At 47.6% G+C, this 18059-nt stretch overlaps 1 protein-coding gene across 1 annotated transcript in view; it reads left to right on the forward strand.

The window, feature by feature from the left end:
* svila (supervillin a) overlaps positions 1-18059 on the forward strand; it is a gene marked incomplete at both ends in the record, with an annotated part of 54117 nt that overhangs the window by 5179 nt on the left and 30879 nt on the right. The window contains 12 exons of the mRNA XM_080544009.1: positions 167-258; positions 3551-3608; positions 3847-4145; positions 4395-5124; positions 7664-7747; positions 10748-11698; positions 12333-12553; positions 14843-14904; positions 15636-15766; positions 16319-16414; positions 17148-17442; positions 17949-18035. Coding sequence (XP_080400135.1) covers positions 167-258; positions 3551-3608; positions 3847-4145; positions 4395-5124; positions 7664-7747; positions 10748-11698; positions 12333-12553; positions 14843-14904; positions 15636-15766; positions 16319-16414; positions 17148-17442; positions 17949-18035 — 3106 coding nt within the window. The remainder of the gene's footprint in view (positions 1-166; positions 259-3550; positions 3609-3846; positions 4146-4394; positions 5125-7663; positions 7748-10747; positions 11699-12332; positions 12554-14842; positions 14905-15635; positions 15767-16318; positions 16415-17147; positions 17443-17948; positions 18036-18059) is intronic.

An 18059-nucleotide genomic window follows, 5' to 3' on the forward strand; every position in this document is an offset into this window, starting at 1 on the left:
GGCCTATTATGATTCTTGAACATGGTTCAATAGGGTTTTTGGATGTCCTCTTTAACCTCAGTGTATGAATATGTGAGTATCGAAACACAAGCATTTGCAATAATCCGATTGTACTGATCCACATTTTACAACCTCTGGTCTTTTTTTCCTGACCCACCTCCCCCAGCTTCCAGAAAGAGTTCTTGTTTGATGAAAAAGACGACCTAGCCAAAAGCACCAAGGATATAGATGTCAATCTCTTGGCAAACCTCCCTAAAGGTGAGTCAGGGCTTTTTATTTCAGCATGCTCACACACACACACACACACACACACACACACACACACACACACAATGTGTACTCTCACAAAGTTGACTTTCCCATGGTTGGGGGGGGGGGGGGAATGGCTCTCTTTTGTGCTGTAACCACAGTCATATTCACTCAGGAAGTAGAATCTTTAATAGGGCTGGCCCCCTTAGCTCAGACCACTGGAGAGAACCACTCCACCCCTTGACCTGCCCACATCTGTTACCAAACCTCTTTTACTGAAACGGTTCTCTCCCATGGCTGTGGCAAGGAAGTTTTTTGTATACGGGTTTGACTGCATCTCAGTTGATTATTCCCCTCATATTCTTTTTTTTTTTATTACATTTTTTTTTAATGTTTTTTTCTGAGTGGGGCAGTCCCCCATTTGTACATTTTATTAGACAGATGTAGTGAAGACAGACAGGAAAGTAAGGAGAAGAAGGGAGAGAGGGTATGTCAGGGGCCCAATTCGAACCCATGCCGACATGGGCATGTGTGTGCACTGTAGACCGTGGTGCTAGACCACTGGACCACCCCAGGCCACATTCCCCTCATATCCTATCCATCCTACCGATTAGGTAGCATAGGATAGGTGCAAGTTATATGGTGGGTGTCTGCAGCATTACATTTGTGACGCCGGCTGGCGAAAGCTGAAGAGCCCACTCTCAATTTAACAAACAACAGTTTTTACGATCACTAAATCCGTATCATTTGTCAGCAAAGTAAGCTTGTTTTTCGATCTGCTAACAGTGGGGTTTGGAGGTGGGGGGAAGGGGGGGGGGTGGGCTGAGTGATTTAGCTATGTGTTGTTTTCATTGGCTATTCGAAAGAACAAAGCTAGCCTAGCTATGCTGTTGTTTATATTCTACAGTTTCACAATTGTGACGAGTCACACAATGCCTGTGGCAGACTTCACACAGCGTCTTTGTCAACAGAGAGACTTGCTTGTTTTGGGAACTATACTGACATCTATGAATGATTCAGAAATGACTCTAGCCACAAAGACAGTTTCTACGAAACGAAGGTCACTTGGTTGAATGGTTTATATTGCACATCAGTGCTGATGATGGAAAGGAGGTGAGGTCACTTTAGACCAGGGGTGGGCAATAATTTTTCCCAGGGGGCCAAATGAGCAACTGAAAATATTTGGAGAATAAATGGGCTTCAAAATAAAAGCAATGCGGTTTTAGTCCACCCATAAGATAATTATTTTTATTTTTATATTTTTTTAATTATCATGTAATCTTTCGTGGGCCGGTCAGAATCATCCCGCAGTGTATGAATATGTGAGTATCGAAACACAAGCATTTGTAAGTACAATGCCCAGGTCTGCTTTAGACTATTGGGACACAACCCTTGTCTGTCTTGTAGATCTTCAGTTGAACAAGTTTGTGGTGAGGTTAGGAGGAGGTGCGTGTGGTGCGTGAGTGTGCATGCGTGCGTGGTCACATTGAATGGCTTGTGATGTGGGACTATTTCAAAGCGTGACTAATGATAAGAAGTCACATTTGCTGAACTCAGTGTTTGGATCAAGGTGTGTGTGTGAACCATACTAATGTGGGAGCAACCCACTGAGAAATGTTTGCGCATTTGAAATTGCAGGGTTATGTAATGTTGTGAAACATCTCTCCCTGCCTGCTGACAGGCTCTGTTGTGGTTGGTTGTCCTGACCTCAACTAATGGATAGGACTACCGTCCTAAGAGGAACAATCTGGTTCAGTCCAATCCAATAAGCCATTACCCAACTGTGCTCGGATCATACTACAGTGGAAAACTGTGTTAGCAGGATATCGTGAGCTTAGAATTATATAGGTTCTATCTCTGTTTAGGGTAGTTCAGAGATATTGAGCGTCAAAGTTTTTACATTCCATTATGTTTTGTGAAATGGAACCTTTGTATTTTATGAATTACTAACTCAACATTTTTAACATTTTAAAAATAACACCACACAGGCATTAATAAACACCTAATGGATCAGATTATGTAGAACAATCTCCAAAAATGGAGATAGAACCGTATAATTCTAACGTCACAATGTGGATATCCACTCGATGTTTTGTTCCGTAACTTTCCCAGTGTGCAATGTAAGACCAACCACATGAGTGAGTTCCTCATTAGTTCATGTCTTCTGTAAGTCAGCAGCCGGGAAATATTCTGCTCTATGTTTATGCCCCTGTTCGCTGCAGACTAAACAACAACATTTTGTTTGCTGTGTTTGGCTTGAGTTTCAGAAAGACACAGAGCTCTAGATGTTGACTGTGAGGTGAGGCAGGTCTTGTTGTGCTCTGGAAGGGAAGCGCCCTCGTGCCGTGTCGATCTTCCCCATTATTCATTATGTTGAGGGTGCAGAGTTTGTTGCTCATCCGTGAACATCTCCAACTATTTGTCACTGTGTTGCCAGGTACAGACGGTACTGAAGGAACTATTCCCTCCATAACAAGACAGATTACATAAAAAGAGTGTGAAGGAGTGGACTTCCTTCGCTATAATAATAATAATTATAATAATAATAATACATTAGACTTATATAGCGCTTTTCTAGACACTCAAAGACGCTTTACAAGCTGAAAAGATCGAGTAGTAATAATAAAAAGAAACAAAAGGCAAATAGAAGAAAGTATAGGGGCCTAATTGAGGTAGTGCTGGGGACACATGGGAAGGGGAGGGGGAGAGGGTTAACTGGTGAAGGTGAGCTTGAAGAGGTGGGTTTTGAGGGTCTGTGAAGGCTTGAACTATGAAGACTTTGTTTTAATTCAACAGTGTATATGATGTTTGTATTAAGCCAGTAGTGATGGATGTATTCATTGAAGTGAATCATTTCATCAAGTCACTCCGCGTAACTCACTTTTGATTGGTCCTGTGAGCTGGTCCTGCGAGCTGATTGGCTGGCTAAGTTGGTGTAACTGATTGGTATGACCAGAGCAAGAACTGCATTAAGAGCAGATGTTGCATTATGTTTGGGGTGTCTTTTTTTTATTTTATTGGTGTGCCACAACCTTCAGCCCTCAGTTTTTGAACACATTAACTTGCTTTTACCTGCCTTTTTAAATGCCTGAAGCAATTTGAAAAGTGCATTTCTCAGTCATACTGTTTTTAAAAGCCTTCTAAAGTGACAGCCACAGCCAGTATCAGCGCCACTCTCCCATAAAAAGATAGACTAAGTCTATGATTTATAGCTTCAACGGGAGAACCTCTCTTTCTCCCACAAGGACTACGGTACATCTCCTCTCTTGAGCTAGTTTTCTCATCCATGTCTTCTTCCCAGTTTCAGAATTGAGGAAACGTTTTGAAGGCACAAGGTCAAGTGATTGGGAAATGAACAGGTAAAAAATATGGTCATAAAAGATAAGGATGATGATGGTTGCTGGTGATGATGATGAAGGTTACAGCTCTGTGTCTGTGTCTGTGTGTTTTTGTGTGTGTCTGTGTCTGTCTGTGTCTGTCTGTCTGTCTGTCTGTCTGTCTCTGTCTGTCTGTGTGTGTGTGTGTGTGTGTGTGTGTGTGTGTGTCTGTATCTGTGTCTGTGTCTGTGTGTGTGTCTGTGTCTGTGTCTGTGTGTAGGAAGGAGCGGACCGCCAGGCGGCTGGAAGGCATCAAGAGCGAGGTGCCGCCCGTCCTGGTGCCCAGCTATCCCGGGCTGGTGACCAATCGGCTGCTGGAGGAGGACACGCCCCGCTACACACGTGCCTCTGACCCCTGCGACCCCTGTGGTGGTGAGAGCCCAGCTCCCAGAGCCTTCCAGAGCCTTCCAGAGCCTCCCCCTCCCAGAGTTAGGGGGACACGCAGAGACAGCCAGAGCGCCTCCAGAACTAGAGCGTCCCAGGCCTACAGGATTTTGAGCGTAGCCAGAGACACAGAGTGTGACAGAACTAGATCATAACCAGAGCATTAAAAAAGACAGTGTTTTATTATCGAAACCCTACTCTATTTTTCCGAGATATGCGTGTCCTCCTCCTCCTCATTCGGTCGATCTAGTTCCTTCTCTAACTGTACATTCTTTCTTTATGAATACATGTCTTTTATTCGTAAAAAGGTCACAGATAAACATGATCTTGCTGTCTGGACTCAGTTATAATGTAATAGACTCTGGCCCTCTCTCCCCCCCCCAGTCACTGTCCAGCGTTACAGTCAGGAGGACGTGGAGATGGCAGACGTGCCTCCGGAGAGACAGTCCAGAGCCAGGTGCCGTCCGGAGCCCCAGACGACAGTCTACACCGAGCCCGCCTACACCCCCGATATGGAAATCACTGACACGGACTCCAAGGCGGAGCGCATCGCCCGCTACAAGGCGGAGCGTCGGCGCCAGTTGGCCGAACGCTATGGCATCTCCCTGGACCACGAGGACCCCTCCGCGGACCCCTCCTCCCGCCACCCCCGCGGCCGCAAGGAGTCGGACGCCTCCGAGAAGACGCACAGCAGCATCCGAAGCGGGGGGGAGGAGTCGGGGAGTGACTTCTCCTACACCACCAACAGCAGCACCAACAGGGGAGGTAGGCCAGCCGCCCCCCGCGAGGCCCACCAGGGGGACCCCCCCGGCCACGGGCGTTCCAGAGTGGACTCCTTCACCGAGAGAGAGAGGATGATGAACCTGGAGAACCAACGCCGGGCCCAGGAGAGGAGCGTCCCCGAGCCCTCCTCCTCCTCTTACATGGACGTGACGTCGTCCACCGCCCAGTCCGCCTCCGCCAGGGTGCCCGCTAAGGACTATACCGTCACGGGGGTGCCGCCCAGCTCGCCCAAGACCAGCAGGCGCCCCTCCGTGCCCTCCCCCAAACACGGGGTCTCCCCGGGGGACATGTTTATCGAACAGCAGGCCCACAACATCCTCAGCAGACACGGGTGAGTGGAGACTGTATCTACGGGTACTGCAGGTTTCTTTCTACAGGATGATCTCTGTAAACTGTAACCTCTGTGTTTTGTCTTTCTAGAAGTCCTAGTGGCTCTGATCTCTCTCTGAAATCTGTCTCCTCTCGATATCTCTGTCTGTCTGTCTGTCTTATTTACTCTCTCTGGCGTGTGCCTGAGTGTCTTTGATGCCTTAAACAGAGACGGTCTTTGTGCTCATCTGAACTCTCTGGTTCTGTCCTCCTCTCTGGCCCCGGAGAACGAGGGTTGGAGGAGAGGAGTGTCTCTGCTCGGTGTGTTTGCGACAGACACACCCGGTCTGGTTTTCCGTTCCCTGCTATGGGTGGGCCCTGCACTGGATATTATGATATACCATCCATGAGAGCAGCGGCTCGCTCGCTCTCTCTCTCTCTCACTCTCTCTCTCACTCACAAGGTCATCTTCCTGGCAAGTGTGCTATTTCATACGAGCCATGGCCATCGGAACCCAGATGACTGGAATGAAGTTACCGTCCAGCAGGGTTTCTTGCTGGATTTCACAGCTGGGAGGCTTGAATTTACAGCAGTGATTGATGCTGCGTGTCATTGGTCTTCTGTTCCTCGCCAGAACGTTCACGTGGCCTGGTTAGAACTGCAAAAAGAAAAATGAGAGCTTTGGGATATTGTTAATGAGGGTAAATGGGAGTTTGAAGAGGTCAAAGGGGTTAGCTAAACAGGTCAGTTTATCTTTCTGTTTGTCTGTAAGTGTTGAATGAAATGACTTAAGCTAATGTGTGTTAGGATTAGGATGAGGTTCAAGTCTCCACCCATAAAGGCATGTTGGTACTTGGCTTCATGACTTGTTTATTACGTTAGCGTCTTAAGACCCTGAGATTGAATTAGACTTCTCATTGCATTACGAGCGGATCTCAATAGGGCGCCACAGTACACTGTTGACGGTCACATAAAACATCGAATTACACACACTACTCTTTCCTATAAGCTACTAAAGCCCTTTTATTAGCATGGACATCTGCAATCTAGTGGCGTCATACTGTCCAGTATGTCATATGAGGCCATTCTCTCTGAGATACCCCCGCCAAATAGATTTAGAGTATATAGATAGATACTGTAGATAGATAGATAGATAGATAGATAGATAAACCTTACATAATGTACCAAGTGCTCTGGGGGCAATGGACTTTTCCATCATTGGCCCTTTCATACAGTGCTGATCCTCTGTCCCTCCGACTTGATGTAGCCTAACACCCGGTTCTTGGCCAGACCCGGGCTCAGCCTGCTGGCGTTAGATGTTGACTCGCGGAGAGGAACAGTTGGGGACACATGCTCTGACTCCACATCCCGCCAGGCAGCCTCCTCTCTCAGGTTTCAGAACCTTACAGCGCTGTGTGTTTGCCATCAGAAGGGGTGTTGTGTTACAGGGTAGCGCTGTGTGACTCCTCGGTCAGAACTATGACCGCATACGGAGCACAGCTGGGCCTGATAAAGGCCAGCGAACGCCTGCAGAAAGACTTACGGACACAGAGGCAAAGAGTAGTGTCTCCCTTTGTCTTTCTCTCTTTCTCTCTCTCTCCATTTGTCTCTCTTTGTCTCTCTCTGTCTCTCCCTTTGTCTCTCTTTCTCTTTCTCTCTCTCTGTCTCTCCTTGTCTCTGTTTCTCCCTTTATCTCTCTCTGTTTCTCTCTTTGTCTTTCTCTCTCTCTCTCTGTCCTTCTCCTTACCCTCTATCCATATTGTACCTTCTTATTTTTTTCTCCTCTGCAGAGAGAGAGGTGACTGTTTTCCTTTGTTTATTCGTTGATTTGACAGGGACGATGCACAATACATATATTGCGCCAAATATAGCTCAGAGCTCATTTTCATCTGTAGTCCCTGGGGGAAGGGTAACAAGACAATAGGTTTTTGTGGGTCGGTTCACTTTGTGCTGTAGGTTCACTTTGTGTGCAGATCTCAGATGTGTAGGCAATTCACAGTTCAGCCCTATGTTAAGAAGGCACGGCTCTGGCCTTTGTTCAGCCTGATAAGCATAATGACTCACCTGCTCTTGACATGTGGTGAAGGAGATGGGGAGGCCTCTAGATACCTGCTCTGATAGATAAGGACCTGCATGTGACAGGACAGGGTAGAGTGGAATTTAGTCTCAACTGTACTCAGGATAAGATGCGTGTGCATGCATTATGCTGTAGTTATACAATACATCAGTAGAGGCCCATTTTTCTGTGTAGGAAGAGTACTGTATGTATATAACATGGACGGAGGTCATGTTTTCCTTTTCTGCCATTTGTTCATTTCAATGAACATTCCACGGGAGATTTATTGTTTCATATTTCATCAATTGTGACATCTCTCCAAATACCCGAATACTTGTAGTTCCCATCAGGGAGTTATGAGTTATGACGCAGAGGTTTGCCGATGTGGATGACTCTGGTCAAAGTCAATGTAAATGCAATGGTGTGTATGTGTATGTGTGTGTGTGTGTGTTACGGGCTAGCCGCGCACTCACTCACCCAGTGTCTCACTGCATTTCCTGTGCAGCCTGGAGGTGAAACCAACCAGCGATTGGTTCCTCCAGACCGATTCGGAAGGCGACACCCATTCCCTTATCAACTGGCCCTCCAGGTATCCCCTCTCTGGGACGCGTGGTTGTGTCTGACCCCCCCCGCCCGCCACCCCCGCCATCTGGGCGATCTCTAACACCAGGGCTGGATCTCAATACTTGAAATTAGACTCCTACTTTAGTTGTCCACCTCCACCCTATAGGAGATGGAAGAAAGGCAAGGAAGTCCCTTTGAGTATTTGAGATCCATCCTCCATCAGACCTCCTGATGTATCCCATCATGCCATAGTCCCATCAGACTACCCATTCATCGCTGTAACTCGAGCCCCATCACAGATAACACTGGGTGGTGTTGTTTCTGTCCTCATGTAACGTTTACTAATGATCATCATCAAGGAACCAGAACTCATATTTTTCGATTTTAAATTCATTTATTCTTTTGAAATCATCTGTTATATTATATAATCAGCCTTTTTATATTTCCAATGATCCCAATGACTCAGTGTTACAGTAAGTTCTCTTCTGTGCCACACTATTTATTTCTCTCTCTATTTTCCTCTCTTTCTCTGCTGACTAGGCTGGAGAGAGGGAGGGAGGGAGGGGGAGGATGATGTCTTTCTGTGGGAGAGAAACCCCGTAGTCACAGCTCACCCTGCTCTCTCAGCCTTGACTCAGCAGATAGCCCCTCCCCCCCTTGACTCAGCAGATGGCCCCTCCCCCCCAGGCAGTCAGTGCATGCAGGGAATCAGGAAATGACAACAGGAATTATGCTGCTGCTTCAAGTTCACCCCCAAATAATCGCACCCATAGATGACCAATTCTATCCAATTCAAACATGATACAATAAAGCAGAGGCATCTGTGTTTTAGATGAAAGTAACTCTGTGGTAGTGGTAGACACTGGACAGGGCTTTCCATAGTCCACGTATGACCCTTTCAAGTTTCAACCTAAGCCTTTTATCAATGTCAACTCTCAGGTTGCCTAAAGCTTTCATTGGAGGCCAACAGGGTTACCAGCATGGGTCCTGCATCATCTGTAGTACATCAAAATAGAACCGTGGACTCGACAGAATGAAAAACAGCTGAGTTCACTGGGTATAGTCTTAAATGAACGTGTCACTCACAGATGACTTAATATGAGTAGGAACGCAGACACAGGCAGTTAACCTTCCATATCAATCAATCAATCAATCAAACTTTATTTATGTAGCGCCTTGCGTGCAAAAAATGCAATACAAGGTGCTTAACAGTCAAATGAAAATACAACAATACCTTTATAATACACAATACAGTCAAAGTAAACTAAAAAGAATGCTCAGCTAAAAAGGTAGGTTTTTAAGATCCTTTAAAGTTGTTTACAGATTGTGACGCCCTCACCTCCTCTGGCAAGCTGTCCCAGAGGCCAGGGGCCGTATTACAGAAACTTCCTAAATTGCATATCCTATCTTAACTGTTTGGTAACCATGGTAATTAGGATTAGGACCAAAAAGCCATTACAGATCACTGTTCCTAAATCAATGTTTCCTATCCTAACTTGAGATAGGAAAAGTGTATTACACAAGCTTCCTAACTTCACAAAATCTTAAATAAAGTCACCTAACTAACGGATAACCGTTAGTTGGATTAAATATTTAGGATGAGATAAGATAGGATGAAGTAAATACGATAGGATTCCTAAAGTTAGTTAGGATTTGCTCCTGTAATACCAAATTGAGACAAATCCTATCTTATACTTTCCTATCTTAACTTAGGACTTAAGATAGGAAGTTTCTGTAATACAGCCCCAGGACCATGAATGCGGCCACCCTGTAGTTCTTTGTCCTCACCCAGGGAACAACTAAAAGGCTAGTGCCAGAGGGCATCTAGTGGGGAGCATACTTTAAGAGCATTGTCTGACAAAATATTCAGGCGCTAGGCCATTTAGTGATTTGAACACCAATAAAAGGATCTTCAAATCCATAGCGAGGACTACGTGCTCGAGTTGAGTTGCTCACGTAGGCGAGTGTAGTAGCCAAGGTTGTGGCTGAGGCCTGTCTGTCTGCCCACCTGGGTGACTCAGCTGTGGTGGGCTATTATGGGATGCCATGATTCGTGCTGACAGCTGCTCTGCAGGTGTCTTGAAACAGGGGACAGGGAGTCATTTTGAAGCTGTTACCATTATGAAGAGTTCAATAATGGTCATTTTTAAATGCACAGTACCCTCAGCAAGGTCTTTTTTTACTCATAGATTCATAAGAAATCGTGAGCTTAGAATGATAAGGTTCTATCTCCGTTTAGGGTAGTTCAGAGATATTGAGCGTCAACGTTTTTACATTCCATTATGTTTTGTGAGATGGAACCTTTGTATTATATTAATTACTAACTTTAAAATGTCAACATTTAAAAAAATAACACCACACAGGCATTAAAACACCTAATGGATCAGATTATGTAAAAAACGAAATTTTGACAACAAATTTAGAATTAATTATAAGAACCGTATAATTCTAACATTACGAAATAAGTACGTTACAGTAACATAGAGGTTTTGTAAAAAGACAGGCTACATAAAAGACTGGTGGTTACAGACCGTCTGCTAGTACCCAGGGGGATTAGATTAACCTAACCTTTACAGTAACTGTCCCAGGAATACCCCATCCTCACAAACGGGTGTTAGACAAGAGCTAGCGTTAGCATCGCCATCAGTGAGTGACAGTTGCTAGCTAGCATGCTGTCAACCCCCCACCGTCGTCAAGCATGCAGTCTGCAGACCAATCCCCGTGTTTGTTTAGTTCCTCATGTGTTTTTCATTTGTCAGCACAGTTGGAAGGATGAATAATTGGTATTTAAATTAATCTCTTGACTTGTTTTCTCTAGGGATATCTGTGATGACATGTTGACTTTCTAAAATGGAGCCAAACTATAATATGATGGAGGAGTGTTGGGGAATGTTTTATGGTTGAGGGAATGTGTTGTGCTATTCACTATTTCTCTCTGCTCTCTCTGTGTGTGTGTGTGTGTGTGTGTGTGTGTTGAGCTTTCAGTCCTGAAGCGTGTTGTTAACCCCTCTCTCTCTCCCTGAAGAATCAGAGTTAGGGAGAGGCTGGCCAAGGAAGAGGGCCGACAGAGGAGCCCAGAGCTGGTTAACGTCCCCGATCCTCTCGTGTACAAGAGGCACCTCCAGCCCTCCTCCTCCGCACGCCCCGCGGCCGTTCACCATGACCCCCTGGTCCCGGCCTACACCAACTCTCCAGGCCCCAAGCCGGCTTACTCCCACCCCCAGCCACAGCTGACCCGGCCCGGGCTGCCCGACGGTCCCGAGGGGGGCAGCTACCCCAGCTATCTGTCCATGGCCACTGGCCCCAACCCCAGAGGCCCCCCCCAGCCTGAGGAAGAGGACGAAGGAGAGGAGCCCGCTGCTCCGGGAGGACGGGAGGGCAGGCAGGAGGTGAGGACGGAGGGGCTGCTGAAGAGCCGGAAGGCCGTGCTGCCCTCGGAGATCCGCCGCAGGGAGAAGAGCACCGAGGATCCCCGGAGAGCCTCCAGGGGCGAGGAGGAGCAGGGCGGTGGGCCCAGGGCGAGGAGCCTGGGCGTGGGGAGGGAGGCCGAGGCAGAGGCCGAGGATCCCAGAGGGTTCGGAGCGGCGGGGAGAACCAGGACGAGGTGGGAGGAGGAGGAGCCGGAACCTCCCAGACCTACGGAGCACGTGTCCCGCCTGCAGGCTGCCGAGGCCAGAGCCAGAGAAGGTCAACGGAGGAGTGACAACGCCGTCTACAACCACGGCCACAACAGGGGGGGCACCGGGGCCACAGACGTCTCCAGCAAGGCCCTCGGCTGCTCCGTATCAGATGCGGGGTTCCCCCGAGGCTCTATCCAGAGGGTCCAGGACCCAGGGCCGGTCAGAGAGGCGGGCTTCCAGGCCCCAGAGGAGGGGTTCAGTAACGGAGAGAGCCCCGAGGACGCCAGGATCTCCGTGGCCCGGCTCCGCCACTCCTACCTAGAGAACGCCGCCACGGCTCCCCGCAAGCCCGAGCTGTAGGTTGTACAGTACTAGAGCACTGCATCCTGGGATTGCCGCTGCCCCCCGCTGGCTTCTCTGGAACTCACCTCACTCGCCCCGCTGCCTAACACCACCAATGCCTGAGAATAATCAGTGTGATTATTTTGCATGGTTTCTATTAACGTGTAGAAACACTCATCCAATAACCTGTAGACGTAGAGCTGACTTGGTGCTGGGGGTCCCGGGTGGCTGCGGCTGCCTTTTGGGCTTAGCTCTGCTGCTGCTGATGGACAGTACGTGTGTGTGTGTGTGTGTGTGTGTGTGTGTGTGTGTGTGTGTGTGTGTATGTGTATGTGTGTTCTAAACCTTTTGTGAGTGCGGGTCAAAGAGTGTGTGTGTGTGTACACAACGTAGTGGCTAATCAACCCTCGGAGTGTGGCCAAGGGGTCAGCATGAGTTTGGCCTCCGATTTAAAAACCAGGGGTGGTGGAATTGCTGCTGCGGGGAGAAAAACGAATGAAAAGCACGCCTCTGTTTTTAAATGATTCCATCTCTTGCTGCTCTCTCTTTCCTTTTCCCCCCCCCCTCCTCTCTCATGATTGCTATGTTTCTCTTTCCTCTCTTTGGCTCACGGCCGCCTTCCCCTCTGTCTTCGTTCTGGTTCCAAAGGGAGGCAGAGGTAGAGTGGTCACCCGCGGGGGGTGCTGAGGTGGTGCCCTGGCGGGGGGAGAGGGACAGGGACAGGGGACGCAAGCCCAGACTCTACATCTCCCCCGGGGAGAGTAGGAAGACCTCAGAGAGGTTTAGGACCCAGCCTGTCACCTCCGCAGAGCGCCAGGAGTCTGATAGGTACTCTACGGCAGGGCCGCATGCATGTACCGACGTACCGTGTGTGTGTGCTGAAGGACTCAGATTCAGACAACTTACACTCTTGGGAGAGAGCGCAATTTGTTTGGCAGATGTATGAACGCACATTGCACGTAACGGATACAGTATGATAGCAGGTAGAGGGCTGGAATGCATGTGGTTATCTAGCGAATTACAGGCCGTGAGAAGTTTGCGTCTCGTACGGACGGAGGGAGACATTAGAGAAGAAGTGAACTCTCCACCTTGTTATGTGAGACTTATGAGAGTTCGTCTAGCATGGATAGACACACAGAAACACACTGGCATGCTTTCAGCATGGTGTAAGTAAGCAGCATGTCGTGAGCTTAGAATGATAAGGTTCTATCTCCGTCTAGGGTAGTTCAGAGATATTGAGCGTCAAAGTTTTTACATTCCATTATGTTTTGTGAGATGGAACCTTTGTATTTGATTAATTACTAACTCAAAAATTTCAACATTTTAAAAATAACACCACACAGTCATTAATAAACACAATTTTGACCAAAAATTGAGATGGAACCTTCTAATTCTAACGTCACGATATACCTAACTCACAACTTCTATACCTAAGCTAAGCCTACATGGAACCTTTGTGGTCTCACACTAGCGCATTGCCAAGCACACATCAACCCAGTCCCACTGGGTGTCAGAAGTACAGTAGCGTGCCTGCAGAGAGGAAAGATGAACGCCCCAAGGTCTTCTGACTGAGTGGATCCTGGCAGTGTTCATCCCATGTGACCATCGCTCGGAGAATCAATCGGCCATTGTCTGTGTTTACGCACCATGGCCAGGAGACTTCTCTGATTCTGTAGATTGGGCAATTCTACTACTCTTGATTTCCGTGTAATTTCGTAACGACACCCTTACTCCTGAGAAAACTGCTGCTTTTTTTCCCCCCCTCAATCTCTCTACTGGCTCTTCTCTATGTAGCAGTACTCTACTCACCATAGCATTTTCTCTACCATTGATTTCTTACATCATTTCATCATGTGCTGTACTCACTTGCCAGTACAGTGAGCATACAGTAGCTGATGCTTGTTTTTGTTTTGTCTTTGTTCGTTTCTGAAGGTCTTGTTTGAGCCCAGAGCTTCCCTGCACTGAAGGTAAGTTCCTATTAAACTTTTAACTCAACTGTGGTAAGGGAAAACGATTAGCTTACTTTGAGAAATGAAAGTACATGTCGTCGGAAAAAAAAGAAGGTTTATGTGTTTACGTGTCGTAAATGTTTCAGGATGAAAGCCCCCTGTGGCCTGTGGCCTGGGGTGGTCCAGGGGTCTAGCACTGCGGTCAACACGGCGAACTATATGCACCCATGTCGGCATGGGTTCGAATCCGGCCCATGCCCTGCTGACATGCCCTCTCTCCCTTCTTCTCCTTACTTTCCTGTCTGTCTTCACTATATCTGTCCAATAAAAATAAATATGAGTGGGATTGCCCCACTCAGAAAACATAACGTACTAAATAATAATAACAAAAAATAAAGAATAAAAGCCCCCTTGCTTAACGAGAATAGGCAATAGGGGGGGCAAGCGAAATGACGAAACCTCTTCATTAACAGTCTGATTTTAAAGAGAAAGAAAACCATTTGAACTGGGTTTTATAGAGTCATTACTGGTGCTCACAGTAGCATAACAGCCCAGCGGTTCTACTGAGCACAGAACCATCCATCTGGTTCCTATAATCAGACGTTTGCGCAGGACTGGTTAATACTCAGCAGAATTAGAGGGAGCGAAGCAAGGCGGCGTCAGTCAAACGGAATGGTTGGAAGATGATGTCATGTGTCCTGCGGTGCTCTCCTCCCCCGTGCCTCACACCTGTCTCGTTCTGAAGTCTCTCATGTTGACTAGGTTTGGTTTTATCCTTTTTTTGTTGTGATCACATTTTTATTAGTCACCTTTTCTAGCACAAATACAAGAAAATGAAAACACACAAAAAACAACACAAAAAACACGTAAACACACATTATACATCCACTCAGACCCCCCCTCCCCACAGGACCCCTCCCTCCATAATCACAACAAAGTCTTCAACAACAGGAGATGATGCTGATGATAGACTTAAGTACGTTTTGTACAAGAACACCTTTTGCCCAAAGTGTTCCACGGCATTAGTGCAAGGATGTCGGCATTTGTTTATTTCCTAGGAATCGTATGTGAATTGTTTTTCTTTTAGGTTTCTGGCCTATTATTTAGCCTCTTAATGACGCACTGTTTTGGAGAGGATATTAAAGAATTTTCCTTTTGGTATTCATCTTGCTCTTTTCTCTCTCTCTCTCTCCCTCTCTCTCTTTTTAGATGGGGAGAAAGTGGATGAAAGGGCCAAGTTGAGCGTGGCCGCCAAGCGCTCGTTCTTTCGGGTATGAAACTTCTCTGCTGTTTTCTCTGACCTCTGAATTGAACCCTGCCTCACTGTGCCTGGGGGGGAGACGGAGTGGGCAAGTTCCTCTCAACCCCCCTTCACTGACACACACACACACACACACACACACACACACACACACTGATCATTCCTCGTCAGTTAATGTTACAGTTATTCTCCGTTACTCCACGTATTGCTGTGTGCTAGTGTTAACCCTGACACAGACATAGATACATGCTACTAACCAAGGAGATCTGTTGTGTAGGACTAGAATTTACATTCTGCTTAATCTTTCCTCTTTTGGCTTTTGAAGAGATGGTCCATTAGCATGGACGATACGTTGGCCTCTACTTCCTAGTGATAGCTGAACTGTCTTTGATCAGTCTCATGTTAATGTCTTTGATCAGTCTCATGTTAATGTCTTTGATCAGTCTCATGTTAATGTCTTCGGCCAACTCATGAGCTAAACTAATCACGCTTTACTCCTAAATCAAGATCCACCTACACTCTCTATGCAAATAACCTGAGGTTGAAATATACAACATTCAGTGAGAAACACTTCTGATCTGGGGCTACTTGAATAGGCTAACTCTAAGAGTGTAATCACTACAGCTCTGGCTAACTCAACCATTAAACAATCCATCGGATTCACTGAAGCTTGGAGGTTAATTTTAAGACATGAAAGATGATATCATATGTTCTTCTCTTGGTCCTGTTCTACCCCCCCAGGAGTTAGAGAGGAGCACAGATGGGGGTGCCCCCAAACCCCGCAACACGGCTGTGCACAGGCGACTAAGACGCAACCAGGACCGCTCTCGCACCCAGCCCGTCACCACCGAGGAGGTGGTCATCGCCGCTACGTAAGTCGAGAGGGACGTAGTCGTGGGTTTTGAATCCAAAACTCATTCTGACGTCATTCTCCCTTTTTGCCATCAGTGTCATTTAGACCAGGAAGTGGAAATGGGGCTCTGGCATCCATCTTTTTTGTTAGGAAGTCTCACCTTTTTTTGCTTTTGGTCTGGCTGGGTCTGAGGTGACTCAGTGGATCCCTTTTTCAGTTCGAGTCTGAGCTCATTTAGTGCAAACACAGACGCAAACACATTTTGACATTTGCCTCTCACATTGCTCTCACCTTCTTAGCTTTAATAGAGGTCGATATTTGATGCCCAAACGTGCTGTGTTTATCGACAGCTTCACTTCCTGTGATGTAAGGTCATGTGTTTTTATGGAGATGAGATTTGTTTCAATCAGGAGGGAAAAATACGGCGGATGATGACCATTTTAGCTTGTGACGTGTTGGCATTTAACAGTCACATGCTTTCTTTTGATCTCTCCTTCTCTTTCGTCTTTCTGTTCATGTGTCACTTGTGTCTCTGTGACTCTGTCCCTGTCCCCCTGACTGTGCTGTAAAGTGTCCCCGCTCCCTCGTCACAAACAGTGACAGTGCACACCACGGTAGCACGCATCCCTAGCCCCGACCTAGTCAGCAGCGCTGTCACACCCTTCAGGTACACGGCACACGCCTGTGCATGAACAGGCCTGTCACAAACAACTACGGTGGCCTACCAGGGGTCATCCTGCCATGGGCACTAACACAATAACTGCTACACGGAATGCATGGTTGTTCACGGGCACTCCTTATCTTTAGTTGTGTAAGGAATGTTACTGTCAACTGACGAGCAATCGCTCCAAACACAGTCTGCGTGTTTTGATGATTTATATGAAATTAACCTGTGTGGAAATCATATCTGTCAACCGAGATTGCGAGATGTTTTGAAAGTTCAGTCCTAGTCTTTGGATGTTTGGCGCCCTCTTGTGTTTTGGAGGAAACCACAGAGGAATTGATTTTGAACCAGATGTGCCGAGCATAGGAATTAAGTTGTATATCTGTGATCTCTTAAAAGTTCCTCTGAAGTAAGTATGCTTATGATGGTTACGGCTATGGGTTATGTTTGGTTTGGACTGGTGCATGGCGCAACCTGCATGTTATTAAGTCATCTGTAAATCTTCGTCACATGTTTCAAAGCTAAAACACAGAAAAGGCCGTTGTGACGATAAGTGCCCACGCTGTGTACAGTGTACACACCGTTTATCTGAAGCATGCCACTAGCCTGCATGTGCTCTGCTATCTCCCTGTTTATCAGCTCTTCTTGCTCTCCCCTCCCTCCCTCCCTCCCTCCCTCCCTCCCTCCCTCCCTCCCTCCCTCCCTCCCTCTCTGTGGGTGTAATTCCACCTCTCAGCCTGCAGGCGGCGTCCTCTCAGCAGAGCGCCGCGACCCAGGAGCGGGTGCGTCAGGCGCGACAGGCCATGGAGGTCCAGGAGGCCCTGCGCTCCAAGCAGACGTCGGCGGGTGGAGAGGAGCCGGGGCACGACGAGCCGGACCTCTCCACCCTCAGCCTGGCTGAGAAGATGGCCCTGTTCAACCGTCTGGCCCAGCCCGCAAGCAGGGTCACCCGCACCCGGGGCGACACGCGCCAGCGCAGGAACAACTCCCGCTACTCGACCCAGCCTATCACCCTGGGAGACATGGAGCAGGTGGGGGAGGAGTTAGATCTGCGTGTGTGTGTGTGTGTGTGTGTGTGTGTGTGTGTGAGAGAGTCTTAAGACATGGAGCAGCTGGGAGGAGTTAGGTGTGTGTGTGTGTGTGTGTGTGTGAGAGAGTCTTAAGACATGGAGCAGCTGGGAGGAGTTAGATCTGTCTGTGTGTGTGTGTGTGTATGTGTGTGTGTGTGTGTGTGTGTGTGTGTGTGTGTGTGTGTGTGTGTGAGAGAGTCTTCATGTAAATCATGTTAGGACTATCTCTCCCGGAGGGGGTTGTTGGTTCCTATCCCTTCACATTGAAGCCGTCGTGTGTCGGCTGTCGTGTGTTCCTGCCCCCAACCATCAGAGGATTCAAGGGGCAAACGACAGTACATGCCTCCGTTCTTCAGCAGCTTAAACCTGTGATAACCTTTCTGATCAGTGATTGGCTTTTCCTACTCTAGATTATTTGCTTTGTGTGTGTGTGTGTGTGTGTGCGTGTGCGTGTATTTCTGGTACAGGAACCCTCAGACACAGAACCCTGTGATGAACAGGAGCTGTGTGACAGGCTGGTAGAACTCCTACAGAGCCAGTGTGACACCACACAAGTAAGGCTCTCTCTCCCCCAGTAC

The sequence above is a fragment of the Nansenia antarctica genome (genome assembly GCF_963989245.1).
Source record: "Nansenia antarctica genome assembly, chromosome: 13".
Taxonomy (NCBI): Eukaryota; Metazoa; Chordata; class Actinopteri; order Argentiniformes; family Microstomatidae; genus Nansenia; species Nansenia antarctica.